Below are 25,440 nucleotides of genomic sequence, written 5' to 3'. Positions count from 1 at the left end.
TTCATAATATAAAATAGAAAATTAATTTAGGAATACGACGAGGTAAAGAAGGGACATATTTGTGAAGAAAAATCTAAATTTACCTCAAAACAACAATAAATTTTCGGAAAGTTTGATTGATAATAACTGACTATTTAGTAATGAGCCAAGTCTCAATATTCCTCTGGATTTTAACACAACACAGGGCGCTAAAAATAGCCTAGGGTTGTTTGAGCATAGAAGTTCACAAAAGTTGGTCAAACAGTGATTTTAATAATGCAGCTGGCATGTAAAATGAAGGAACTAAAAAGTTATATATAAAGAAAGTAATTTACAATCTTGTCGATAAAATTAACATGGTCTAGTCTGAAACAATAAAGACTCAAGGTTATTTACAAACGAAAGAAATCCGATCGCACTGTGAGAAAAAAATCCACTTCATGGAAGTATATTATTTTGATCAAAAAATGATACAGAAACATCTTTACAAAAGAATTTCTCATATTGTAAGCAATATTAATCATATTGGCAATTATTTTATTCCATGATTTTTATCAAAGAGTTTGTCGAATTTTTAACTCAAAGAACATCGTAACATTTGCTAGTTGAAACAAGATAATTGTGTAAATAAGTTGTGAATACAGGCATTCAATTTTTAATTTCATATAATAAGATAATTATTTTATTTAAAATTAACAATTTCTGTTTTATTGTAATATTGAAAGTATAAACTTTAATTTGTTGAAGAGAATATTTTTTTGCTAAGACCAAACATTATCTTGTAAATGTCATGAATGCGTTATAGGACGCAAAATACTCAAAAGAAAATAATTCTACAAAATTTGAATGACGATTTTTACAAAATGAGACCATGTTATATTTGACTTGTGAGTTTTTTATGGATAAATCAAACTGCAAGGCCAAATACAAACAATATTGTTGCTTTTTTACCCCGTACTTTGATCAGGGGCAAATATCATAAGCGTTATAAAATCCACGGTATAAGTCTTGAGTAAAAGAGTAATTTTTTTTGGAAATAAAAGTATATATTTGATAAATTTTATATAATTGATGCTTAAGATTCCGAAAGCTGGTATATGTAGTGCTAGAGATGGTAACAAAAAAAAATTTTTATGCTCAAGCCACAACGAACAAAAATTAATCATAGTAATCCGAAAATAAATATTTGTTTTTTTAACTCTAATAGTTAATGTTTTTGTATAGAACAAAAAAAACCGAAATTTTTTTTGTTTTCTCCATCTTATAATCTAATAATAAAATTTTAATGCAAGAAAAAGTTGTGCTAAAAGCGATACATAACAAGCATTGGTTTAATTATAAAAAACTATGTAAATAAGAAGAATCTAGAACGAATTATTTTTTTAAATTTTTTTACTAAAATTCTCTATTTCGAAGTTCATGTCAAAAATAATTATCATACATAGACAGCAAATACTAAATGATGTGGACTTTATAAAGAAAACTGTATTTTTTTTAGAAGAAATAGATTAATATATAATGTCTTGCTTCAAAAAATTTATTATACAACTATTATTACAAAGTCGAACGGGCTACTTCTGATATTTACTAAATTCTTATCTTTTGTCTTATTCTTGTAAGTTATAGTTCAGTAAGCTACGTCCAAAATCAAATTATAAAAAAACAATTTGCTACCATTTATTCGCCTTTTTGACAGGATGTCAAATCATTCGTTCATATATTCAGAGAATCGAGTAATGATAAATCACTATAATATAAATATATGACAAATGACATGAAAAATTTTTATTTATTGGCATGTGGTGTGCGTTGCAGTTCAAATTTTTCTAAACATTGGAATATCACTAACACAAAAAATTATTTCTATATTGAAACATAACTAATTATCTATCTAAACTTTCTTACCTCAAAGTATGATAATCATTGTCTCAAAATACGATATTCATTGTATAAAAAGGCTACTTTTTATTTCCTTTAAATTTGTTTAATTTTTTGTTTATTATTTTTTCTAAAAATTTTTTAAAATGAAAAATATTTATTAAAAATAAACAAATTTATATTGATGTCAAATTTTTCATTATAACTTTCTATTACAAAAATGATACACGTCTTAAAACATAATATAATTACTGAAGCATATTTTTATTATTTTTTACATATTAACTTTAGATCTTCTCATTTTGCTTCTACCTGCCAAAGAATCTTTTACAATACACAATATTTGCATTATTATAGTAGCTGGAATATCTTCAGCTTTTTTTATAATTTTTTTATCAAAATCTTTTACAACATCAGAATTAGAATTTCTTCTCTTTAATTCTCTTATTCTTATAAACCAGTTTTTTACTATATTTATATCTTGGTGTAGTAATATACTTAAATCAAGTAAAGTGTTATATGACGGATTATCAGTCAATTCAAATACTCTATTTAATACAGCTTTGGTAATTTCTTCTTTATAAGGATTATTAAGTCTTACTATTCTGTCAATATTACGCAGTTTTATTAAACCAAGAGCAGCGTCAAAACTTTTTGAACTTGAAAACATGAGGGTATTAGAATTTTTTAGTATTAAAGTAAAAAAATTAGCTATGATGAGTCAGATAAATAAGTACTTTGACATATTTATTACGAATTTTCAAAAATAAAAAATTTTTAACATTTTTTATTGTTTTTTTTTTGATCAATAAATAATTTTTAAAAGTTTTGAAATAAAATAAACAAAAACGTAATTTTCAATTAATTATGAATAAAACAAAACATAAAATTATCAATTTTATGTTTTTTCTTGACTTTTTTTTGAGTATTATGAATTTTATATTTATGATACTAAGCTGCTAAATTTATATAAAAGGGAGAAAAGTGACATAAATTAATTTAAATAATTAGATTCGAAATTATTAGAATTAAAATTTCAATATAATTTGTTTCCTATTATATATTTGTTTGCTAGTGGTGTAAAATTTGTTTTGTTCTATGTGACTAATTGTATTAACAATTTCCATATCAATTTACCATATTTTTACTTGTTTATTTACCAGTTTTTTACTAGTTTATTTACCATATTTTTAGTAGCTTATTTACCATATTTTTACTAGCCTATTTACCATATTTTTACTAGCTTATTTACCATATTTGCTACTGCCTATTTGCCATATTTAAAGTTTTTTATTTACAATAAATCCATCTTTTCTCGGCCAAAGTGTTTGTTTGCTATGTTTTTTTTTGATATCATTTGTTTTTATCAGTTTATTTTCTCTAATCTGTTTGTCTGTGTTTAGATGTAAACAATCTCAAATGTGTATTAATTAATTTTTTCTTTTATTCCAAAAATAGCTTGAGTTTTCACAATAAAAAGGGAGCTACTAGTGGTTGTGTTTGGAATTTCGAGTTGCTACTTATTTTTAATCTAATTTTTAATATTAAATTATAAAGTTTAATTAAAATTTATTTTTGAAGAGGAAATGTTAGAGGATGTGTAATGTGCGATTGATCGAGGAGATCATTGGTTTACAATACGTTACGTGTGTTTTGCATTATAAATTACGTTGTTAATAAAAATACATTAAATTTAATATGCAAATATACTGCGTTTATTATAGATACATCGAGATTGCGTTTATTATAGACTTAATTTACTTTTAGATATGTATTTAGATCATTAGTTTGATTTTGTTTATGTTTGTTTTTTTCTATACCCTCATGAAATATTTACAAATATCTCAAATCTTAAAAACTAATGAGATTTTTAAATCAATCCAAGAGAAACATCCTTCGTTCACAATTGATCTCGAAGTCTTTTCTTGTAAATCTTCAAAAAATGATAAAATATTTAATACCCTCCCTAAGCCTTTTCGTTACCTCGTCCAGACACTAGCCCTGGCCTACCCGGACTACGATTTCGAGAATGAAAATGCTCTAAGTTTCACACTTATGCCATACCAAGATGTAGTAAATGAGCTTATGTACTCACTTATGGTTTTGTATAAATGTAAAAAGTAAGTGTCAGATTTTGTGCAATTTATAAGTTTGATTATTGACAAGACAGTTCGACTTGATAAATGCGAGATATTTTCGTATAAAAATAGAAGTGGACCATTTGAGAATTGTAAATGGTATTTCTGTTTTTTCTTTTATTGTAAAAATGAAAAGAGAATTTTAATGTTAAATTTAAGAAGTTTGTAAATTTATATGTGTTATTATTATAGAAAATGTAAATAAAATTAGATTTGTAAAAAACTTATAAATATATCTTGAAAAAAAAACTATAAATTTTTATATATTTGTAACAAAAACTAGATGTTTTTATTTGTGTAAAAATATAATAAATAAATTGTAAAGTTCTTTTCTTATATCTTGGTAAAAAAAAAATATAAATTTTTTTGTGTAAAAATATTACAAATAAATTGTAATGTTCTTTTCTTGTTCATTTTTTTATACCCATGGATTATAAAAATAGATTGTCTAAAGTTTTCCAATTATTTGTTGATTCTCCTCATGAGACTGTCCATGTTGACGATTTGTATAAATTGTTCAGTCACGCCGGCTTCTCTTTGACAGACAAGGCCTTAGAAAAGATAAGGCAAAGTTGTCCAGAGACAGGCTTGTCTTTTAGTGAATATTTAATCCACTGTGAAGAATTACAGAAAAATGAGATTTCTAAAGAAGAATTGAGACAGTGTCTTGAATCTCTGAGTTCTGATAAATCTGATACAGTTGACGCCAATACCCTGATCAATACATTGTCAACTGGCCAATATGCACTTGATGAATATGAACTGGCGGAGATATTAAGAATAATAAATCCCGATGCGAATGGTAAAGTGAGTATCATGTATCTCTTAAGCTTAATTTATAGTAAAGATCAATAAAATAAAAGATCATTAATGTTTACTTAACTTTTATTTAGACAAAATTATATCTTCTATAGATAATTATAAATACAATATTTTAATAAGACAACATCTTTAATAAAATTATTAAACACCTCTTTGGACAATTCAAAAAGCCAAAATTTGATTATTTTTTAGTGTAAAATTTTTTATTGCCCTTTTTAAGATGAGTAACTTGAACATATTTCCAGACATTTCTGTCAATAAAATTTCTCCAAATTTAGTATCAAATACTCCAAAGAGAATATATTTAGACTCTCAAGCTACTAAACCACTAGACCCGCGTGTATTAGACGCCATGCTTCCCTACTACACTTCAATTTTCGGCAACCCGCATTCCCGGACGCATTCTTTTGGCTGGAACGCAGAAAAAGGCGTAGAAATCGCCAGGAAACAAGTGGCTGATTTACTGGGCGCAAATGAAAAAGAGATAATTTTCACTAGTGGCGCCACAGAGAGTAACAATCTCGCTCTGAAAGGCGTAGCCGCCTTTCTTAAGAAAGATAATAAACCAGTACACATTATTACTACACAAATCGAGCACAAATGTGTACTAGACACATGTAGAAGACTAGAAGAAGAAGGAGCTAAGATTACTTACTTACCAGTAGATAATACTGGTATTTTAGATCCTAAACTACTAGAAGATTCTATTACTAATGACACTGCTTTAGTATCAGTCATGGCTGTTAATAATGAAATGGGGTCTATACAAAAACTTAAAGAAATAGGTAAGATTTGTAAAGATAGAAATATTTTATTCCACGTTGACGCGGCTCAGGGAGTCGGGCATATTGAGATAGATGTTAATAAAATGAATATAGATTTGTTAAGTTTGAGTGGTCATAAAATGTACGGGCCTAAAGGAATAGGCGCGCTGTATGTCCGAAGAAGACCAAGGGTGAGAATGTTACCTCTTTTTAATGGAGGAGGCCAAGAAAGAGGCTTAAGAAGTGGTACCACTCCGCCTCCCTTAGTAGTAGGCCTTGGTAAAGCGGCCGAAATATGTTCCAAAGAAATGCGTAATGATTATTTTTATATCAAAAAATTATCCAATAAATTGAAAAATTTCATTACTAGAAATATTGAAGATGTAGTTTTCAATGGAGCAGAAAACCAGACTTACCCAGGCTGTCTGAATTTATCATTTCCTTATGTAGAAGGAGAAGGTCTTATGATGAATCTTAAAGATATAGCAGTGAGTAGTGGCAGTGCTTGTACTTCTTCGTCTTTAGAGCCTTCGTATGTCCTGAGAGCACTTGGGAAAAATGACGACTTAGCCCACTCGTCGATTAGATTTGGACTTAATAAATTTACAACTAAAGAAGAAATCAAGAAAGTGGGGGAAGACACAGTGAAAGCGGTTAAGAAACTCAGGGACATGTCGCCGCTTTATGAGATGGTGAAGGAAGGAGTAGACTTGGATAAAATTAATTGGAATTCCTAATGTAAAAGAGACGTACTAGGGGATTACGAAAATAAACATTACTTTAGTAGTTTGCTCTTATTTCTTATATTATGTTTTTAAATACTTTTTGTAGCCAATCAAATATGTCCATTTGTCGAAAGATGATTAATCCATGACAGTCAAATATGACTTTTAATTATGTTCTTTATCTTTATATTTTAGCTGACATATTTACCGCGTTGATTTAAAGGATTACTGTTTTTTAATTGTACTTGGCCTCTCTTTTTACATTAAGCTTTACTGGCCTTTTTAATATCTCTTATTTATTATGCACAGAGACTTTCGGTGATATTTAGTCCCACTGGGGATTATTTTTGTTTTGATTTATGTTTTCATTTCCTTTTATATTTGTAAACATATTTTATGCACAATTTAAATTTATTAGATTTATTATAAAGTCATCTTTCTTTTTAAGTTTATATAAATAATCAATTAATTTATGATATACAATATTGTATTTTATTAAAGATATATATCTTTTTATAACTTCTTTTTAAGTTTCTTTTTTCTTTCCCCCCTAATGAGTAGATCTTATATGTTCGACGATAGAACTCAAGAAAATAGAAGAAAACAAAGAGAAGAAGCACAAGTAGAAATCAGACAACTTAAAAAAGAAGAATTACTTAATAAAAAGAGAAGTCTAAGTCTCGCCGTATCACAAATTTCTAATTTCTCAGAAATGAGAGAAAGGCTTTATTCTAATGATCTCACTGTCCTCCACCAAGGGACTTACGAGTTCCGCTCCCTCCTGAGCGTCGAAGGGAACCCGCCAGTCCAGGCTGTCATAGACTCGGGGTGTCTACCCAGATTTGTGGAAATCTTAAATAAGGAATATGTCTCAAGTTTAGGAGATAATAAAGAACTAGTAGACAAAACTAGAATAGAATCCGCCTGGGTACTCACTAATATAGCAGCAGGCACATCTGAGCAGACTCTGTCTGTTCTCAAGGCAGGCGCCTTGCCTCTGCTCGTGTCAATGCTTTATGAGCCAAATGAGACAGTAATCGACCAGAGTGTCTGGGCACTGGGAAATATAGCAGGAGACTCTGAACACGCCAGAGATTGTATAATAAAAACAGGAGCTCTAGATATTTTAATATCTCTACTTGAGAAATATTACACTAGAGAAAGTCAAATAAAATTAGTGCGGAATATGACGTGGCTTCTGAGTAATCTAAATAGAGGAAGAAATCCTCCACCAAAATTAAGTGACATGCACAAATCTCTACAAATACTTTTTAAATTAATAAATGTAAGAGACTCAGAAATAGTCTGTGACTCATTCTGGGCTCTAAGTTATATTGTAGACGTAGAAAGCGGCTGCACTGACATTGTCCTGGGCAGTAATGTCATGCCTAAGGCATACAACTGCCTTGAAGCATATTGTGCGAAACTTAAAAATGCGACACATGATCCTCAAGACGCAAATATAGCGGCCATGTCTGTGTCTCCAATAATAAGAATGCTGGGGAATATTGCCACTGGGAATGACAACCAGACGAACGCGCTAATAAAAATGGGCTTCTTAGAATTCTTCGGCGTACTTTTCTATAGAATAGAAAATAAGAAGTCGCAGAGGCTTAGGAAAGAAATATGCTGGACATTGTCAAATATCACAGCAGGCCCTGTCGAGCAAGTCTCTCAAGTCGTAGAGTGCGACTTAATTCCAATGTTAATTGACGCTATGAACTCATATGAGCCTTTTATTCGTAAAGAAGCCTGCTGGGCACTCAGTAATGCCTTGTTTCACTGTGTAAACAAGCTTGAATGGGTACAAGTCTTTATAGACAGCGGACTTATCGAGTCACTAGTGTCATATTTAGAAATAGCAGGGAACTTAGTAGACATGCAGTCTCATATTTTAGACTGTTTTCTTTATATCTTGGAAGGTGGTAGAAAATATGAGCAGAAATTTGGTAGGAATATCGTGACAGAAAGAATGTCAGAGACTGAAGCAGTGGGGTGTATAGAATATTTACAAGATAGTGAATCTATAGAAGTATCTGATAAGGCATATAAAATAATAGTAGAACATTTTGATGGAGTAGAAAATTAAAAAAAAATAATATTAAAAAAAAATTATAGTGAAAAAAAATTTTACAACATATTGATTTAATATTTATACATCGAATTGGCTCTTGGAACATTTGTAAATCGTTTTTTAATCATGTTTACACTTTTTTGTACCATTAAAATATGTTAAACATATTTATAATATGATATTTAATATTAAAAATTATTTTTTTTATCTTATAAATATAATTTTGCAAATTTAATACTTTATTCCTTTGTAATATTCAATACTTCTTTCTTTTCTAATATCCTCGCTTTCATTTCTTTAATCATCTTATACTCATCTTCAATCTCTTCACTTAACCCAAAAAGCTTTAACTCTTTATTAAGTTCTTTACTAGCTTGTGTATCAACATACTCATACAATAATGTAGCCCGAAACATATCATAAAAATCTTCTGTACGTCTTATCAACTCAATTATATTCTTATTTATCAATTGATCTCTCAATCTATATAAATCATTAGTAACAAAATTTCTTATATCAAGAACTCCCCACGGGTATTTGCGCGTGTGCTCGGAAATATCATCAGGAGAGATAATAAAAAACGGAGGTGTGAAGTTTGAAAGCTTACCTCTTTCAGGTTTCTCTTCTTCGAATAATAAAATATTATTTTCTTCAAAAATATTTCTCAAAAAATCAAATGCTTCTTGTTTCTCATTTTCATTCAACAAATCACTTTTTGATACTACAGGAACTAAATTACAATATTTAGATATCTCTTTCATTGTTAATAAATCAGCAGGTCTTATAAAATCAATATTAGGTTCCAAAAAATAAAAACATAAATGTACTCTTTTATCACTTATCAAATCTCTTACATTCTCTTGTTCTTTATTCCAGAAATCTGTATACGAATCATGAACATATTTTATTATTGGTCTCCAACAATTATCATTATTTTTTCTGTCTCCGATATTATTAATTTCAGTTATAATTATATTAGTTTTAAACTGATTCTCAACAATAGTGCATGTGGAGACATGGAAATCAGATTTTTCAGTTGTAGTGTCGAGTAGATTTATATTGAAAAGACCGTTTATAAAACTGGTCTTGCCTAGACCAGTAGACCCTACTATCATTATATTAAAATCGATACCTTTACGACATATTCTACCGTATTTGAGATTCGGCAGATTAGACATTCCTATTCCTTTGCTACTCATAGTCATAACAAAAAACAAATAAATTTATATTGTTGCTCAAACAAACAAAAACAAATTAAAAACAAGAAAAAAAAATATTTGTGTGTAGTAAAAGACTGGATATGAGTAAATACAATATAAATATAAAGTATTTGTACTTTATATATACTTTTAATATTTCACATATTTCGACCGAATTAAATGGCTTTAATGAGTATAAAACACCACATATAAAATTTCAAAATACCTATTATAAGTATAAAACACAGCGTATAAAGTACTATTTAATAGAAAAATTTATGATAAGTTATTAGACGCTACTTTTATTGGAGATAAAACACAATGTTTTAAGACTCATGTTGCCTCTATTTAGGTAAAACATAATAAACAAATGTTTTATAATGTAAATCATTTAAACAGAATAAACAAATGTTTTATATTGTAGATTTATAAGTAAAAGATAATAAACGAATGTTTTAAAAATCATGTTACCTTTATTTAGTTAAAACACAATAATCAAATGTTTTAGAATGTAAATCATTAAGGTAAAACAGAGCAAACAAATGTTTTAAAATTTTTATTGTTACTTTTAATGTCTTAAAACACCATGATTTTATAAAATATATATGTAAATATTATGAATAAATACGAGGAAACTCTTAAAGTTGCCGAATTCGCTGAACATGAACTCGAGTCACTATTATCTGATGTTCAATTACAAAGCGAGAAACTTATAAATGTCCAGAAAAAAGCAAATATGGTTAGGGAAGGAATGTATAAGTCAAATTATATTATGGACAAGATTAATAGATTAAATAAGTCGAGAATTATACTAGGAGTAGTATTTTTTGTAATATTCGGTAGTATAACTGGATATTTTTTTACAATTAAATAAATTATAAAATAATTAAAAAACTTTTTTTTGTATAAGTTTGTTGTTCACACGCAAACAAATTTCAAACCAAATAATATAATTTCATATACATTGTTAACACAAAATAAAACGTCTAAAAATTATTTTCCACTACATAGACAGTATTATATGCTGCTATATATATAATTACGTTACAAAATCATCTACGTAGAGTCAATATTCTAAATTATAAAAGAAGACGTTACCTTATAATTTTGTATACTTTTAAATATATTTAATTACTAAATCTACTATTTTACTCAAAACTGCGTTATCTTTATTTTTCAAAGACGGTATCAACATTTTCGCTTCATCCACAGACTGTGGAAAAATCGACCCCAAAAGTGCGATTTCCACTTCATTACATCCACAATTGAACAATGAAGATCTTAAATCTTCAGCCATGCTTTTTTCTTCAATTTTACAAAATTTTTCCACATAATTTAATGTTTGTTTGAGTATTTTGTAAGATGACGATCTGTTATCTAGAGAAGATCTTTCTTTTACATCTTCCAGTAAATATTTGACTTCGGCTAATGTGACAGGGTGAGCATCTCGTAAATCTTGTTCATCAATTTCCATCATACCCCAGTTTTTAATAAAAATTAATATTTTATAAAAAAGTGAAATTTGTGATTTATAAAACACTAAAACAAATAGCAAAAGCATTTTTATTGATGAATATATGTAGGACAAAATATCATAAGATGTTTGTTTATGATCTTAGAATTTTACATAATGTCGATTTTATAAAAATCTCTTAATATCCTTGTTTTAAATCTACTGTTTATATTTCCAACTGCATGTCTTTTCTAATTTGTGTTTTTTTAATTTTAATTATTTTTTCTTAAAGAGCTCTTAACTTAATAGTGGATTTTAAACCTTCAGCAAACAAGAAAAATCTAAGCTTAGTTTTCTTGGGCATTAGCCCGTAAAAAAAGACAACTTAAAAAAACAAATGAATATAACCCTATTTATATAAAATTATTACATATTTCTTAAGACATACCAATTTCATAAATGTTTTATTTTTTTTTTTATATTTCATTTTTTATTAAATATTTCTATCTTACTGATCATTGAATTCCCTATCAATCTTATATCTTCCTCCTGGCTACTACAACATTTCATAAAAAATTTTTTTATTTTTTCAAAATCTTCGACTTTTTTAATATTCTGAGAAATTAATCTCGCCACATTTCTAACATACAAATATTCCTCTTCATATTCAAAATCTGTACACTCCAAATCCATTTTACTGACCTCATAACTCGTCAAATATTTTATATTACATTTTTTTACTTCTGGTTTTAATATTACTTGATATCTCTCGTAAACATCGTCTTTAAGTTTAATATCATAATCTTCATACAAGAATATCTCATTTATGTCTTTTAACTTACTACTAGTTTTAGTAATCTCAAATAATAAGACACAACTGTACTTCTTGTTCTCTATATACAAGTCTATAAGATCTTGTAAACCAGACGAGTCTACTTCCTGATAAAACAGCTTAATAAATCTAACTAAGTTAAAATACCATCGAGAAAACGAAGAGCCAGTAATGAAACTAGACTTTTCACTAATAAATTTCAGAATATAAAACATGCAAATATCTTTAGCAATGTCTTCTAATTCGCTAATTACAGAATAAGATAATTCAATAAGAGGCGGAAATATAACAATCTGGTCGACTATTTCTTTAATAATACTTATAGTATCCACTAAATTAGACTTATATTTCTTAGATATCATTTTATAATTGCTTTTTACAAGATTTTTCAAATCTTGTCTTACAAAATTTAAAATTTTATTATCAACTTTCATTTCTGAATACATTTGATATCTCACCTTATAAGATTCATTTTTCAAAATATTCCATACGAATTTCGCATCTTTTAGTACCAGAAGATCGACAATATTAAATTTATAAAAATATTTTTTAATAAATCCATCAGAAATATGTGGGCGAATACTCGCCCACTCTTTATAAGGAAGACTAAGAATAACTAAATCTGTCAAATTTGTACCTAAAAGACTCATTAAGACTTTTTTATCATCTAATAAACTTTTATCATGTACTAATAAAAATTTTAATAAATTATAATTTTGTCTTATCAAGTCCCAAAAAGTATTAGGACTCACATATTTGACTAATTTAATAAAATTTAAATTTATTTCTCGTTTTTTAACGAGTTCCAAGACGAAAGGCGATAAATCAATAGAAAAAAAATTTCTATTAAATGACATATTAAAATCCAGTAAAAAAAGGCTATCAAATTTATCAAGATTTCGTTCATTAAGTAAATTTAAAATGTTGTATTTTATATCATAAGATCTGTAATTTATAAAATAATGGGAGGTGTTGTAAGATATTATTTGTTTTGTAATATCTTTAGTGTAAATTCCTAAGTCTTCTAAAAAATCATGACGGAGATATTTAAGAAGAAGTGGAATATTTTTAGGACGTTGTTTGATATTATTAATAGCAAGAAGTTTATCAGATTTGTAAAGTCTGTTTAAATAAATATAAAAAGATATTGTCTGCATGAGAAAAGGGTAAACACAAAAAAAAGAAATGGATTTTATTGTATCTAGAGCTAAGATTTGTAAAAACTTGCTGCAAAATTAAAAGGAAATTTTTAGAAATTTATTTTTATCAAAATTTTATAACAAAATAAAGTAAGTTACTTTGTGTGGGAATCAATTAAAAGTAAAAGACAATGATTTCTTTTTAATACATTTAAAAGCAAATGTTTGATGGTTTTGAGTAATTTATTAGGCTAATAAGTTCCTTCATTTAGTTAATACAGGAGAACAGACCAATGACATATACTTCTATGTTAAACTTCTTTTTACCTTAGCTTAGGTATAGTGTCCTACCTTGAAAGTATTTTCAAGCCGTTTAAAAAATTCTTGTTTTGATAAAGCTAAATTTCGGCATGTCATGAAAACAGGGTTCTCTTTATAAGCTGACCTTTTTTACATATCTTGTCACGAGTCATAAAATACTAAGGTTGTTTATTATTGTAGGATTCAGCAATAAATAGATGTTTTTTTTCTAAATTTTAAACTGCCATACCTCAATATTGTTTTTTTAAGCAACATTTATATCCAACAGTATAAAAATCATGAGATTATACAATGTTACTAATTTTACATTTTAAAATGCAATTTAACGTACAAATTCAATCTCAAAACCCCTAGTAAAATCTTATCAATATTTCAAGTAAATTAAAAAATTTAAGATTGACATTAAAAACGAAATTTCTAATAAATTGTTAATTGATTTTTGACGGGAGAAAGCATTTCTGTGTTTTTATAACGAACAATCCAAAATATACATACTTGTTTTTTTATAACTCATTATTAATCAAATATGACATTTTGGATGTGGTGTCAAAATAAGTCTCGGCGTTAACTAAAAAACGAGGCTTACAAAGTTTTCTAAAGCAAAATTTGATTTTTTTAACGACACATCAATCGCCATGTCAATGACGAAAAATTAATAAAGATTGAAAATAAGTTTTTATTAATTAATAACGACATTTCAAACGAAGTTATAACTTATTGTCCATTATATTAGGAAACTAAAATTACCTTCTTCTATTGAGAATCAATCGGCTTATCATCATCTTCTTTATTCATTTCTTTTTCATATAAGGTCGCAACAGCTGCAGTGGCCAAAATATTTAAACTTCTAAACGGCATTCCAGGATATTCATCTTCGTTTTTTGATAAAGCCAAATTTTTATTTTTAATTTTTTGTCTCTGATTTTGAAACCAAATCTGTATTGTTCTCGATTTTATTTTAAGTGATCGACTCAATTCATCTCGTAATTCTGTAGACGGAAACGAGTTTTTTAAAAAACTATCAATTAAAATTTTACTTTGATTCGCATCCATAACAGTACGCACTCTTTTTCTACCTGTACCTTTATTTTTACTATTAGCATTTCTTCTTGTACTTCTTTTCAATTTATCAATATTAGTACGTGGTTTTTTATAATTCTGATTTTTTTTATATTCGCTCTTCATCATTATAGGATAAATTAATCAATATTAATAATCAAAAAATATTAAAATGTTTCAAACTTTGTACAAACCAACTATGACGTGGTGTCTGGTATTTTTAGAGATTAATTGTTCAATATTTTTTGTTACAAAAAAGAAACTAATCTAATTTATAAATAATTTTTAGCAAAATGATAAATAAAAAAAATAAATAATTTATCAATAAAAAACAAACAAATCCGAAACAAACTGTGTGGTGTTTTAAATTAAATTTCGCGTCAAATTTAATTAACAATTAATAAATTAAAATGTTTAATTGGGAGTTTTCTCTTCTTTCACACATTTACCTGCTTTTATAATTTCATCGACCATTAAAAGGCTCATTGAAACTACAGCACTATTATTTAATACACCTGATACGACTGTAAATGAATCATAAACTTCTTCGTGTTTTATATCTTCTCTTAATATTTTCACTAATTCTTCATGAATATTACTACCTTTATTTCTTAATAAATATTTTATCATATTAGTATAAGCTTGTTTCAGAATTTCGTAGCCAATTACGTCTTTTTCATTAATTTCTTGTAGTCGAGAATTAAGGAATCTAACTAGTTTCTGGTACAAATTTACACCTCCTAAAATAATTCTCTTGTCTTTATAAGTGTTATGGCATACTTTAAGAGTTCCTCTTATCGCATTATTCATCTTATTCATTTCATTATCAGTATCTGCTCTAATTAAAATGGTACAAGATCCTTTATATGGAGTTCCTTCTAAGTAGGTGTATTTTTCTTCGCCAATATTTACGACTCGCACATTTGCGCAATATCCCAAGTTTCTGACATCTAATTGAGAAATTTCACTAATAATGTTTCCTCCGCACATGTACATGAGCCTTTCCATATTGCGCCTCTTGGCTCTTCTTAAAGCTAAAATGTTGTGTTTCGCTAGAATATCGAGAGAAAATGGATCTATACCTTTTTCAGAAATCAATAGTAAGCTTTTTCCCATTTCATTTTTAATTTTATCAGCGAACTCACCAATAAGTTGCGCTTTCTTCAGAATAAACTCTCTTTCGTTTTTTACAAGTTCTTCTCTTTGTTTACTGCTGCTATAAACAAATTGCGCGTTTATTTCTGGTTTTTCATATTCTAATGACATATTAGTAACCATTACTACGACGTCAGATAATTTAGTAGGCATGCCGTAGTGCCTATTTCCGTGGTCTAAAACTAGTCCATCAATATATTTGGTATCGTTCACATCTCCTTCATTCATTTTTATAACTTCTACCATATTGACATCTTGGAATTGAGACTTGGAAATATTTTTTATAGCTTTAGTTATCATTGGTGAAATAAGTTTAGAATTCTGTTTACTTAGTTTTGTATTTAGTAAATTATAAGATAACTCGTTTAACTGATCATCATTTTCTAATCCGATAGATAAACTTTCAATATATTTCGATATGTCAGTTATACAATTTTGAAGACCAGTGCAAATTGACGTTATTGACACACCATCTTGAAAATATTTATAGGCCGAATTAAATATATCAGAACAGAGGACTATAAAAGATATACTACCATCTCCATATGTACTATATAAAGAAGCCGCGGCTTTTGTAATAATTATTGATGTTGGGTTAATAAATTGTATATCTTTACATAAGACATTGCCATTCTTCGTAATTGTAAGTGTTTGTCCTGGTGTAATTATCGCTTTATAAGTTCCATTTGGGCCCAATGAAACAGAAAATAAAGATTTTAGAGATTCGCAAGTAGCATTGTTCATTTTTATAGCTTGCCCTGATTGAGTAATCTGAGCATCAGACTGTGTAGATTGCATTTTAGGGCCAAAAAATAACGGAAAAATAAGAAGATTTACTTAAAAAAATTATATTACTAATAATGAATAAAATATTTTGTAAGTATGTAAAGAACTAATGAAATTAAAAGAGACAAAATTGAATAAAAAATATCGATCACTAATTATAAGAATTAAAATACTAAAAATCTTCCCAAAATTAGTCAAGAAGGTATTAAAAACTATAAATAACTGCTAATATTATAATGTATTTTAGATTAACAATATATTATTGCATACTTGCATTTAACAAATAAGATAATAAATGAAAGGTAGAGGCACATATTAAAAACAAAAACAACTTTTATTTTAATCCTACAAACTCCCTAATTATTTTCCCTTGGCCCAAATTACTATTTCTAACAAAATTCCGCATTTTTTCTTTATCTTCTTCATTATTAAAAATGAAAATTTCTTCAAAGTTTGTTTGTCTGCCGTTAAACGACACTACAAAAGACGGATAATGCACTGGTATTGGATAGCATATTTTTTCACTTTTATTATTAAAAACAACAGTATTCTCTCCATAAACCAGTACATAGAATGTATCTCCTAGTCCGCATTCTATAAAAGGACTCTTATTTGTTTTAAATGTAAAATCTACTCTGTTTCTCAAAAATATCATTTTTAAAATTTTTTTGCCCCAAATGGCCGACATCAAATTATTCGAAAAATATTCCTATGATGATGTTAACTGCTCAGACGAATCTATTTCTTCTTATATTAATTTATCAAGAAGATTTATTATTCCTCATGAAGGATCTAGAGCTATAATAAAAAGCAAAACTAAAGCCAATTTATCTATCATCAATAGGTTTGTCAATTCCCTAATGAGAAATGGTAGAAATAGTGGTAAGAAAAGATTAGCTAATGTTTGTGTGGAAGACGCTTTTGTTATTATTAATTGTCTTACTAAAAAAAATCCACTTCAAGTTTTAGTAGATGCTATAATAAACGCAGGGCCAAGAGAAGACACTGCTAGAGTAGGAAGAGGAGGGTCAATGAAGAGGACTGCTGTAGACGTGTCTCCTTCTAAAAGAGTCAGTTTGGCTATACAACTTTTATCTAATGGAATTAGATCTTCTGCTTTTAAATCTAGAAAAAGTCTTGCCGAGTGTATCGCCGACGAGTTAAACAACGCTGCTGCTAATAGTCAAAATTCTTACGCAGTCAAAAAAAGAGAAGAAATAGAAAGGATTGCTAAATCTAATCGTTAAATTAAAAGTTTAAATTTAATTGGTACCTGTTAAAATTGTGTGTTTCATGTGTCAAACAATTTGTTTCATCCTTTTTGTTTTTGTTTTTTTTTATAAAAATTTTATTGATTGTTTTTTAATATGAGAAATTTGCTAGATATGGACGTAAAAAAACTTCTACCATTAATTACAATAGGAAATGTTTTCAACACTTTATCTAATTTACACGATCAAGGAATAGAAGCCAATGTAGAGTCAATGTTTATTCCTGGATTTATTATATCTTTTGGTGGACCACTAATAGGAAATATAATTTACAGACAATTTTCTTTCTCACCAGATTTACTTGTCGTGTTTTTTGTTACTTTATTGATCTTCTCTCAATTACACAAGTTTAAAATTCTTAAAAAAATTGGAAAAATTTTACCAATAATTGGAACTTCTTTGTTTTACGTAAGTTTAAAAAATAATACGGAAAATCTTACAAATGTCATTTCTTATTTAATCGTATCTGACGTATTTTCAAAAATATTCTCTAAAATACTTCTTAATAGTGAATTAATTTATACAAAAAAAGATTTGAGATTTTTTATTATCAATTTGGGATTAATAAGTGCATTTAAAATCCATAAAGTACCAGATTACTTTGTTTTCGCCATCATGTTTTGTTATTTATTGATTCCGCATCTTACTTTTGATTTTAAAAAAGAAAAAAAACCCGAGAAAAAAGTAAAAGACGTCCCGGTCAATCAAAGTCCAAAGAAAAATAGAAAGGTGAGAAAATCGAGCATAGTAAATTTAGGACAATAAAAAAAAATAAAACTGGTTAAAAATTAAAATATTTAATCGTAAACATTAAATCCAATATCTTTAGCGTATTCTCTAAAACATCTTCTACAAATAGTCATGTCATATTTAAAAATTATTCCTCTAAATCCACTGCAAGCTCTGCATTTTTTGGCTTCTTCATTTGTTGCTACTTTATGAGAAAATGGGCCTTTGGGTTCATTTTGTTTTATTGGGACATCGAGAATATCAGCAAGATTCATTTTAGGGGGTGAAATTTAAAAAAAATAAAAATGCATTTGGAATGTAACGGCAAAATAAAAATGCATTTTTGATAAATTTATTGGAAAATGTCAATGATTTTGTGGCTTATTTATTCGAGCACACATTTGTTAAAGTAAAATGCAAAATCTAAATTTAAAATCAAAACTTCAAATATACCATCTGAAATATAAATTATAGTTAAGCTCACAATTTATAGTGTTCTATTAAATAACAATTATCTTTTGTAATTAATTTTGTAAAAAAATTTTCATTTAAATCTTTCTCGTTAAATTAAGGCTGTTAAGTTTTCAATTGTTTACTAATGTATCAGAAATTTGGTTTTATATTTTAGGAATATACTTGTAGTATTCAAAGTTTTACATATATTTTTATGTTTATTTATAATGAAAAAAGATCTTTAATTATATTTTACGTCTGTCATTTTATGTTCATTTTTAATTATATTTGTTTTATATTGTTTTTTAGACTAAATGATTGTTTCAAGTTCAAATTATTGCGTATATAACAACAATAACAAATGAATACCATTTATCTTTTAATTACTACTTTTTTATCCTATAAACCTAATAAATCAATAAGATTGATTGAAGATACAAAAGTAAAACGAAATATCTCTTTATACACCATAGACGACATGAACATTCCTCCTGTAAAAAATTTAAGCAGAGAAATTTTATATGAAAGTTTTATAGCAATAGATTCCATCGTCTTTTTAGTATCTGTAGGCGTAATAAAAGAAAAAGAGCTAGAAAATTTTTTACAAAAAACTGTTTTACAGGCTAAAAAACTTTTAATAATTAAACCAGAAGTTAGAAAATTTTTTAATAACTTTTCTAATACCGTCAAACTTGACAATCAATACCTAAAAAACATGTTAAACTTAAGAAATAAATATTTTGAACTTGATAAATCGCAGATAGCTCAGTCAATAACAAGAGATAGAATTTTAGAATTAGACTCTAGAATACAAAATAAACTTGTTTTAGTGGAAGATAATAAAGACAAAAGTTATATACGAATGATACAAGCATTATGTAAATCGAAAGACGGAGAAGATGGTCTAGCAGTCAACTTATTAAAAGAAAGATTTGAGTTTTACAGAGAAAATATCGATTTATCAAAATCTCAAATTTATGAATCAAAGATTTCTTTAAATTTAGGTGGCGCGATTTTCAGTCCAGCACTTTTATTAAATCTTTGTAAAAAATTAACTATTTACAAAAAAAAAGATTTAGTAAAGAAAACTATCTCTAGTTTTCTTGAATCTATAAAAATTTTACATGTGAATACAATAAATAGATCATTTATGGACAAAAAGAAACAAATAATTGAATATTTAATAAGTTGTTTAGAATTGAGACAAAATATTTATAGAGAAAAAATTGATGAAGCTTTTTACCATAGGTCAATACTTATTGAACATTTTATTAGAGAAAATGGGAATGATAAAGATTTATATAAAACTCTTGATAAATTTCAAGAAGAAGAAATTAAAAAATTAATTTTTATTTTTGAGAATATGAATGAAGACAATATGCAACGAGTAATTTTACATGAGAGTAGAATTTTAGAGTATTATTTGAATTATCTATGTGACTACCAAGAATCCACAAAAAATAAGCTTTTAGACCTTTTTAATGTATAAAAAAAAAGTAAAAATTTTTATTCTTTAATATTAAAAATAATTCCCAAATTTCTAAGTTTTTCTTTCAAATTTGTTTCTCTAAATACAAATCCAGGCGTCACTACGCCACCAGGTAAATTTGATATATTTTTCCCGTCTTGTCTTGATTTGATCATTTCATGTAGTACTAATGATGCTTGACTTATACAAATACCTGTCGTGGTATACACGTCTGGACCAGATATTACTAAATGTTTAGTTTTATAATCCAAATTCTTCATACCAACACCTTCAAAAGATAAAGTAAAAGAGCCTCTTTTTACAATTTCCCTACTAGGAGATTTCTCAACTAAATTATAACTGAAAAATTTATAAAAACGAAGTAACAAGTTTTTACCAAAGTTAAACTTGCACATTAAAGAAATCAATGCAAAGTATAAGAAATATAAAAAAATATTTCCTGTTTTTAAATACGCTTCGTATTTACATGTTTTGATATTGCACTCTCTTAGAAGTTTCTGCGTGCTAGTCACCACAAAATGGTCGGAGCCTCTAAATTTAACCACGTAAGATTTTATATTTTCATCATAATAATACGATGGACACTTAACATTTCCTCTAACTTCACTAATAATAGTATTTTTCGTATATCTTGAGATTGAATTTATTAAACTTTCCCATGTTCCAAAATTTAAAATGGGATTTTCTAATTCTAACACACTTCTAACTTCTACGTCTTTATCAAATTTATTTTTAATAATTTCATTTCCAAGATCAGCGATTAACGAATCAAAACCACAGGCCTGAATTATAAAAAGACCTTCTTTTAAGGCTTCATTATGATATTTATTGTAAATATACTTGATAAAATGTACTTCGCCACACAAATCGATGTAATGAGTCTTATTTCTGATACAAGATTTAATAATTTCCTCGCCTATCAAATGATACGGGCCTGCACAATTAATCAAAATGTTTGTTTGGGATGGCGCCTCTGTTAATTCGCACTGAATCTTAGGAAGATTTGAACTTTCTAAATTAGAAATATTTCGAGAAGCCAAACCTATTTTAAGATCATAATTTTCCAAATATGGAATTATATAACCAGCAGTATAACTACTGGCTCCGTATAGAATAATGTCATACTCTTTGTCCATTCTGAGGGCACAAAAAGAAAACATTTTAAACTTAATGTCAAAAATATCAAAAAAAACAAATGAAGAAAACAAAAAAAAAATTAGCGATTTATAAAAATATGCACGGATTTTACAATATTTGACTTATTAATGGGGTGTTTAATTTTTTTTTCAACAAATTTTACTTAAAGCTTCAGAATTGCACAATATTGATCAACATTGGTATATTTTTGATCATATCAATTTGATCTAAGTTATTATAATTTGATGTTCGTGATCGTTATATAAAATTACACAAGTGTTTTTTTAATAAAACACGTTTTAATTAAAATTTTTTACATTTGTTTTTTCGAAGCGATTAACCCGTCAAATCTTTTTTAAAGAAACACCTATGAAGTCTTTTGATATGATTAAATAAAAAAGACATTTTACGAATATTTTTGCTCAATATACATTTTAACACGTTATTACAACCAATACTATAAAGGTGTAAAAATTCAAAATTTTTTTTCATTGGTAATTAACTACCCAATAAAAGATAAAGATTTTTTATTGGTTACTAATATAAAATTAAATATAAAAACAGTATTCCCCATAGTTATAATGAATAATAACAATGATGATCCTATTAAAAAAAGTATTAGTAGACTAATTGAAAAGACAAATGCTAATAAACCTAATAAAACTTTACCACTTGAAAAAGAGACGCAAGAAGATGAAAATTTGAAAAGTACTAATAAAACGACAGTTGAAAACACACAAGAGAAAAGTCTACATGAATCGCAAATTGATCTTGAAAATATCGAATCCGAAATTGAAAAAAATAAATTAGAAACCATTCAAAACGATCCATCTGTCGTATTAGGCGCTGCATGTGTATTCTCAAATGCTATACCAGAATTATTAAAAGATGTAAAAAAGAATACTACCACTGCTAGTACTTTTGATGTTTTTATAGTCAACGAAGAAGGTAAAATCAATTCATATGAGATAAATCACTACGTCGAAGATGATATTAATAATCAGATATACAGTACAATTAAATCGCCAAACGAGAAAAAAGAATCATATCAAAAAAAATTGCAAAAAATCGTTAAAGAAATAAAAAATTCTCATGTAGAACCAATAAAAGAAAACCAGCCTACTATATTAGAAATATCCCATTGTAATGATGTGAAAGACAATGTATTGGTTATTTGTTATTGTGGACATGGAATTTCAAGTGATAAATGTACATGCGCTGAACATAATTATTATGAAGATCATAACTCGGAACCTTTTTCGTCTTGTAGTATTAATTCTGATGAAGAAGGTCTTATTACTAAAAGCGCATTTGATAGTTCAAGCGAGGAAGTGACTTATGAAGCTACACATGAAGAGACAACGTTGTCAAATTCAGTAACTTACGAAGAAGAATATAAAAAAATTAAATCTTTATTAGAAGAAGAAAATATACCTTTAAATTTAGTAGTAGACAATGAAAATCGGAATATAGAATCTGCATTAGAAGAGGAAAATAAAGCACTAAATACAATGGAAGAAATCCCGCCTAATATACAGCCTTTACTAGTAGGAGGTAATATGTCAGTAAGATTAGTAAAAGACAAACCGGACGAATCTAAAGAAGATTCAGCTAAGTCGCTTCTAGAAGGAGAACATGTTTCGATAGATGTAGTAGAAAAGAAATTACCACCAAATACGACTTGTGCATCACCATGTCCCATTGAACATCATGGTAAAAACGTAATAAACCAAAAAGATATATATGGTCTAAATGAAGAATGGGAGCGAATGATAAACAACAAGGAAACAATAGATCAAGGCAGTAAAAAGATAATTGAAGAAATTGCCAAGAATGCTGGAGAAGACACTACAATTTCTATGGGAACAGAAACACTCGCAGAGGTTTTAGGTCTCGGGGAAAGCGAAATTATTGTAAATGAACTTGTTGAACACAATAGTAAGCTATTAGAAAAGGAAAACATCGTGGAAGAAGAAAAACTCATCTCTAATGAAGAAAAGGCCGAAGTTGCAATTGTAAATGAATTATTAAAAGAACAAATTAAAAACAACCCGATCAACTTGGCGCCCAATGAGTCGGACAAGTATTCTACTTTGACAAATTTTAATATTAAAACATCAAAAAATGAGAACGAAGCAGAAATGTCTGTTAAACGAACTCAGAATGACGACAAATCAACACTAAAAAATTTTGTAATCAAAGCAAATAGTTCAGTCGAAGGTTCTAGTAATAAGTCAAATATAAATGAATCAATTAAAAATCTCACTAATGCCTGTCCAATTGATAATCTATCTCATTCAAAAGTCGCTACTAAATCAAATCTTTTGCCAAAAGAACAAAGCAATAAGTCAAATATAAATGAATCAGTTAAAAATCTCACCAATGCCTGTCCAATTGATAATCTTTCTCATTCAAAAGTTGCTACAAAATCGAATCTCTCGGTCAAAGAACAAAGCAATAAGTCAAATTTAAATGAATCAGTCAAAAATCTTACCAATGCTTGTCCTGTTGATGTTGCCAGTCAATCAAAAATTGATACAAATTTGAATAAATCAGTAAAAGATCTCAGTATTAAACCAAAGGCGACTTCAACTAGTTTTAATAAATCGGAAGAAAATCTTAGTATTAGATCAATTTCCAAAACGGTACATTTAAATGAATCAGACAGGGCCTCCGTAAGAAATCTTACTAAAACTTCTCCCATTGAGCCACTTATTTCGTCCAAAGTTGATTCTTCCAAATCTACTAGATCTGAGAAAGAAGCCACTGTTCCGCTAAAAAATTCATCAGAAATATCAACTAAGCAAGAAGTACAAAACGCCGAAGGCCCAGTAAATTATGTCGAAATAGAGATAAATTTATCTGACAACAGCGAGGTTCAGTCTATTCAAAATGATTCCGATTCGAATAATTCTACTATTACTTTTATAGAAAACGACCGTGCAAATTATAGCGAGACATTACAAAACATCAGGAAAAACAAAGTAGGAAATTTAGTAAAATATTACGAAAAACTAAACAAGAAAAATAACGATAATAAATAAAATATTGTTTATTTTTATAAAATTTTTTTTTAGAAAAATGGCGAGTCTACCTTGCTTAAATTATTGTCTTCTAAACATTCGTCTAGTTTGTCGAGCGTATTTGGGTCATGAGAAAACAGACAATTTTTCCGTTTACAACTTTGTCTGACAAAATGCGCTTTACAAGGAAATTGAGATGTGTCGTGTGAATAACCACAGTCGTCACCTTTAGTACAAGCATTAACTAGAAAAAATTTGCAGAGTAAAGTTCTATAATTAAAAGGTTTTTTATCTGATGATTCTTCTACTTTATGCTTTTTATTTTTCTTTATATATTTATCTAATAGATCGTTTTTATTACTTTTGTCTTCAATTTTATTACTATTGTCTTTAATTTTATTACTATTGTCTTCAATTTTATTTCTATTGTCTTCAAAATTATTATTGCAACTAATAATATTTTTATTATCATCAATATTTTTATTTTGATAAATATTAAATTTATTATTGTCACTTTTAAGTGATAAAATAGCTTCCACACATTCATCAGAATATGTTCGATATTTTAATAAATATTTTTTATCTTGTTTTGTTGGAACATTTAACTTTTTAAACTTGTTAGAAAAATTTGTAAACATGGATTAGTTTTTAAGAGGGCGGTAAAAAAAAACAAAAAAATGTAAAATGTCTCAATTTGTAAAAATTATGTTTTTAAAAAGATAGTGTAAAAATATTAATTTAAGTTTTATTTAGCCGTTATAATAAATGAAAAAATTGACATATTAAAAAACTGAACTCTTTATAAGAGAAATAAATTATTAAATGCAAACTACACATAAATAAGTAAATTTCATTTATTGTTTACATATTTATGTACCATTTTAGACGAATGCCATAAAAAATAAACACCTTCACCACATCTTATTAATCGTCTTCTTTTATGAAATCCAATCACCAAACCTTCAGCTACTAATACGAATAAAATTAAATTCATCATATTTTTAATATAACAAA

The 25,440-nt window shown here is 27.4% G+C and overlaps 19 protein-coding genes across 19 annotated transcripts; 9 read left to right on the top strand and 10 right to left on the bottom strand.

Annotated features, from left to right (window-relative positions):
• Window positions 1-2,131: 2,131 nt before the first annotated feature.
• VNE69_02294 (homeobox domain-containing protein 7) lies at window positions 2,132-2,527 on the bottom strand (the record flags this gene model as incomplete). The annotated part of the gene is made up of 1 exon (XM_065472848.1): window positions 2,132-2,527. The coding sequence occupies one exon, from the start codon at window positions 2,525-2,527 to the stop codon at window positions 2,132-2,134; it is 396 nt and encodes a 131-aa protein (XP_065328920.1).
• A 1,154-nt stretch (window positions 2,528-3,681) lies between these two features.
• On the top strand, window positions 3,682-4,164 carry VNE69_02293 (repressor of RNA polymerase III transcription MAF1-like protein; the record flags this gene model as incomplete). Its single annotated transcript, XM_065472847.1, has 2 exons — window positions 3,682-3,944; window positions 4,008-4,164. The coding sequence occupies 2 exons, from the start codon at window positions 3,682-3,684 to the stop codon at window positions 4,162-4,164; spliced, it is 420 nt and encodes a 139-aa protein (XP_065328919.1).
• A 257-nt stretch (window positions 4,165-4,421) lies between these two features.
• On the top strand, window positions 4,422-4,850 carry VNE69_02292 (calmodulin; the record flags this gene model as incomplete). The annotated part of the gene is made up of 1 exon (XM_065472846.1): window positions 4,422-4,850. One exon carries the CDS (start codon window positions 4,422-4,424, stop codon window positions 4,848-4,850), a length of 429 nt encoding a protein of 142 aa, XP_065328918.1.
• A 187-nt stretch (window positions 4,851-5,037) lies between these two features.
• VNE69_02291 (cysteine desulfurase (NFS1)) lies at window positions 5,038-6,318 on the top strand (the record flags this gene model as incomplete). The annotated part of the gene is made up of 1 exon (XM_065472845.1): window positions 5,038-6,318. One exon carries the CDS (start codon window positions 5,038-5,040, stop codon window positions 6,316-6,318), a length of 1,281 nt encoding a protein of 426 aa, XP_065328917.1.
• Window positions 6,319-6,859: 541 nt separating this feature from the next.
• Window positions 6,860-8,395, top strand: VNE69_02290 (importin subunit alpha-1; the record flags this gene model as incomplete). Its single annotated transcript, XM_065472844.1, has 1 exon — window positions 6,860-8,395. One exon carries the CDS (start codon window positions 6,860-6,862, stop codon window positions 8,393-8,395), a length of 1,536 nt encoding a protein of 511 aa, XP_065328916.1.
• Window positions 8,396-8,619: 224 nt separating this feature from the next.
• Window positions 8,620-9,579, bottom strand: VNE69_02289 (septin; the record flags this gene model as incomplete). The annotated part of the gene is made up of 1 exon (XM_065472843.1): window positions 8,620-9,579. One exon carries the CDS (start codon window positions 9,577-9,579, stop codon window positions 8,620-8,622), a length of 960 nt encoding a protein of 319 aa, XP_065328915.1.
• A 616-nt stretch (window positions 9,580-10,195) lies between these two features.
• On the top strand, window positions 10,196-10,453 carry VNE69_02288 (uncharacterized protein; the record flags this gene model as incomplete). The annotated part of the gene is made up of 1 exon (XM_065472842.1): window positions 10,196-10,453. The coding sequence occupies one exon, from the start codon at window positions 10,196-10,198 to the stop codon at window positions 10,451-10,453; it is 258 nt and encodes an 85-aa protein (XP_065328914.1).
• Window positions 10,454-10,696: 243 nt separating this feature from the next.
• On the bottom strand, window positions 10,697-11,053 carry VNE69_02287 (DNA-directed RNA polymerase II 16 kDa polypeptide; the record flags this gene model as incomplete). Its single annotated transcript, XM_065472841.1, has 1 exon — window positions 10,697-11,053. One exon carries the CDS (start codon window positions 11,051-11,053, stop codon window positions 10,697-10,699), a length of 357 nt encoding a protein of 118 aa, XP_065328913.1.
• A 462-nt stretch (window positions 11,054-11,515) lies between these two features.
• VNE69_02286 (putative heat repeat protein) lies at window positions 11,516-13,021 on the bottom strand (the record flags this gene model as incomplete). Its single annotated transcript, XM_065472840.1, has 1 exon — window positions 11,516-13,021. The coding sequence occupies one exon, from the start codon at window positions 13,019-13,021 to the stop codon at window positions 11,516-11,518; it is 1,506 nt and encodes a 501-aa protein (XP_065328912.1).
• A 1,056-nt stretch (window positions 13,022-14,077) lies between these two features.
• Window positions 14,078-14,512, bottom strand: VNE69_02285 (homeobox domain-containing protein 6; the record flags this gene model as incomplete). Its single annotated transcript, XM_065472839.1, has 1 exon — window positions 14,078-14,512. The coding sequence occupies one exon, from the start codon at window positions 14,510-14,512 to the stop codon at window positions 14,078-14,080; it is 435 nt and encodes a 144-aa protein (XP_065328911.1).
• A 285-nt stretch (window positions 14,513-14,797) lies between these two features.
• On the bottom strand, window positions 14,798-16,336 carry VNE69_02284 (T-complex protein 1 subunit zeta (CCT6); the record flags this gene model as incomplete). The annotated part of the gene is made up of 1 exon (XM_065472838.1): window positions 14,798-16,336. The coding sequence occupies one exon, from the start codon at window positions 16,334-16,336 to the stop codon at window positions 14,798-14,800; it is 1,539 nt and encodes a 512-aa protein (XP_065328910.1).
• A 322-nt stretch (window positions 16,337-16,658) lies between these two features.
• Window positions 16,659-16,970, bottom strand: VNE69_02283 (uncharacterized protein; the record flags this gene model as incomplete). Its single annotated transcript, XM_065472837.1, has 1 exon — window positions 16,659-16,970. The coding sequence occupies one exon, from the start codon at window positions 16,968-16,970 to the stop codon at window positions 16,659-16,661; it is 312 nt and encodes a 103-aa protein (XP_065328909.1).
• A 31-nt stretch (window positions 16,971-17,001) lies between these two features.
• Window positions 17,002-17,571, top strand: VNE69_02282 (ribosomal protein uS7; the record flags this gene model as incomplete). The annotated part of the gene is made up of 1 exon (XM_065472836.1): window positions 17,002-17,571. One exon carries the CDS (start codon window positions 17,002-17,004, stop codon window positions 17,569-17,571), a length of 570 nt encoding a protein of 189 aa, XP_065328908.1.
• A 120-nt stretch (window positions 17,572-17,691) lies between these two features.
• On the top strand, window positions 17,692-18,360 carry VNE69_02281 (uncharacterized protein; the record flags this gene model as incomplete). Its single annotated transcript, XM_065472835.1, has 1 exon — window positions 17,692-18,360. The coding sequence occupies one exon, from the start codon at window positions 17,692-17,694 to the stop codon at window positions 18,358-18,360; it is 669 nt and encodes a 222-aa protein (XP_065328907.1).
• A 32-nt stretch (window positions 18,361-18,392) lies between these two features.
• VNE69_02280 (ribosomal protein uS14) lies at window positions 18,393-18,599 on the bottom strand (the record flags this gene model as incomplete). Its single annotated transcript, XM_065472834.1, has 1 exon — window positions 18,393-18,599. One exon carries the CDS (start codon window positions 18,597-18,599, stop codon window positions 18,393-18,395), a length of 207 nt encoding a protein of 68 aa, XP_065328906.1.
• Window positions 18,600-19,138: 539 nt separating this feature from the next.
• On the top strand, window positions 19,139-20,266 carry VNE69_02279 (uncharacterized protein; the record flags this gene model as incomplete). The annotated part of the gene is made up of 1 exon (XM_065472833.1): window positions 19,139-20,266. One exon carries the CDS (start codon window positions 19,139-19,141, stop codon window positions 20,264-20,266), a length of 1,128 nt encoding a protein of 375 aa, XP_065328905.1.
• A 17-nt stretch (window positions 20,267-20,283) lies between these two features.
• Window positions 20,284-21,402, bottom strand: VNE69_02278 (saccharopine dehydrogenase (SCCPDH); the record flags this gene model as incomplete). Its single annotated transcript, XM_065472832.1, has 1 exon — window positions 20,284-21,402. The coding sequence occupies one exon, from the start codon at window positions 21,400-21,402 to the stop codon at window positions 20,284-20,286; it is 1,119 nt and encodes a 372-aa protein (XP_065328904.1).
• A 582-nt stretch (window positions 21,403-21,984) lies between these two features.
• VNE69_02277 (uncharacterized protein) lies at window positions 21,985-24,447 on the top strand (the record flags this gene model as incomplete). The annotated part of the gene is made up of 1 exon (XM_065472831.1): window positions 21,985-24,447. The coding sequence occupies one exon, from the start codon at window positions 21,985-21,987 to the stop codon at window positions 24,445-24,447; it is 2,463 nt and encodes an 820-aa protein (XP_065328903.1).
• A 29-nt stretch (window positions 24,448-24,476) lies between these two features.
• On the bottom strand, window positions 24,477-25,064 carry VNE69_02276 (zinc finger C3H domain-containing protein; the record flags this gene model as incomplete). Its single annotated transcript, XM_065472830.1, has 1 exon — window positions 24,477-25,064. One exon carries the CDS (start codon window positions 25,062-25,064, stop codon window positions 24,477-24,479), a length of 588 nt encoding a protein of 195 aa, XP_065328902.1.
• Between the last annotated feature and the right edge of the window lie 376 nt (window positions 25,065-25,440).

Source organism: Vairimorpha necatrix, chromosome 2 (assembly GCF_036630325.1).
Source record: "Vairimorpha necatrix chromosome 2, complete sequence".
Lineage (NCBI taxonomy): Eukaryota > Fungi > Microsporidia > Nosematidae > Vairimorpha > Vairimorpha necatrix.
This window is presented reverse-complemented; position numbering and strand designations above follow the sequence as displayed.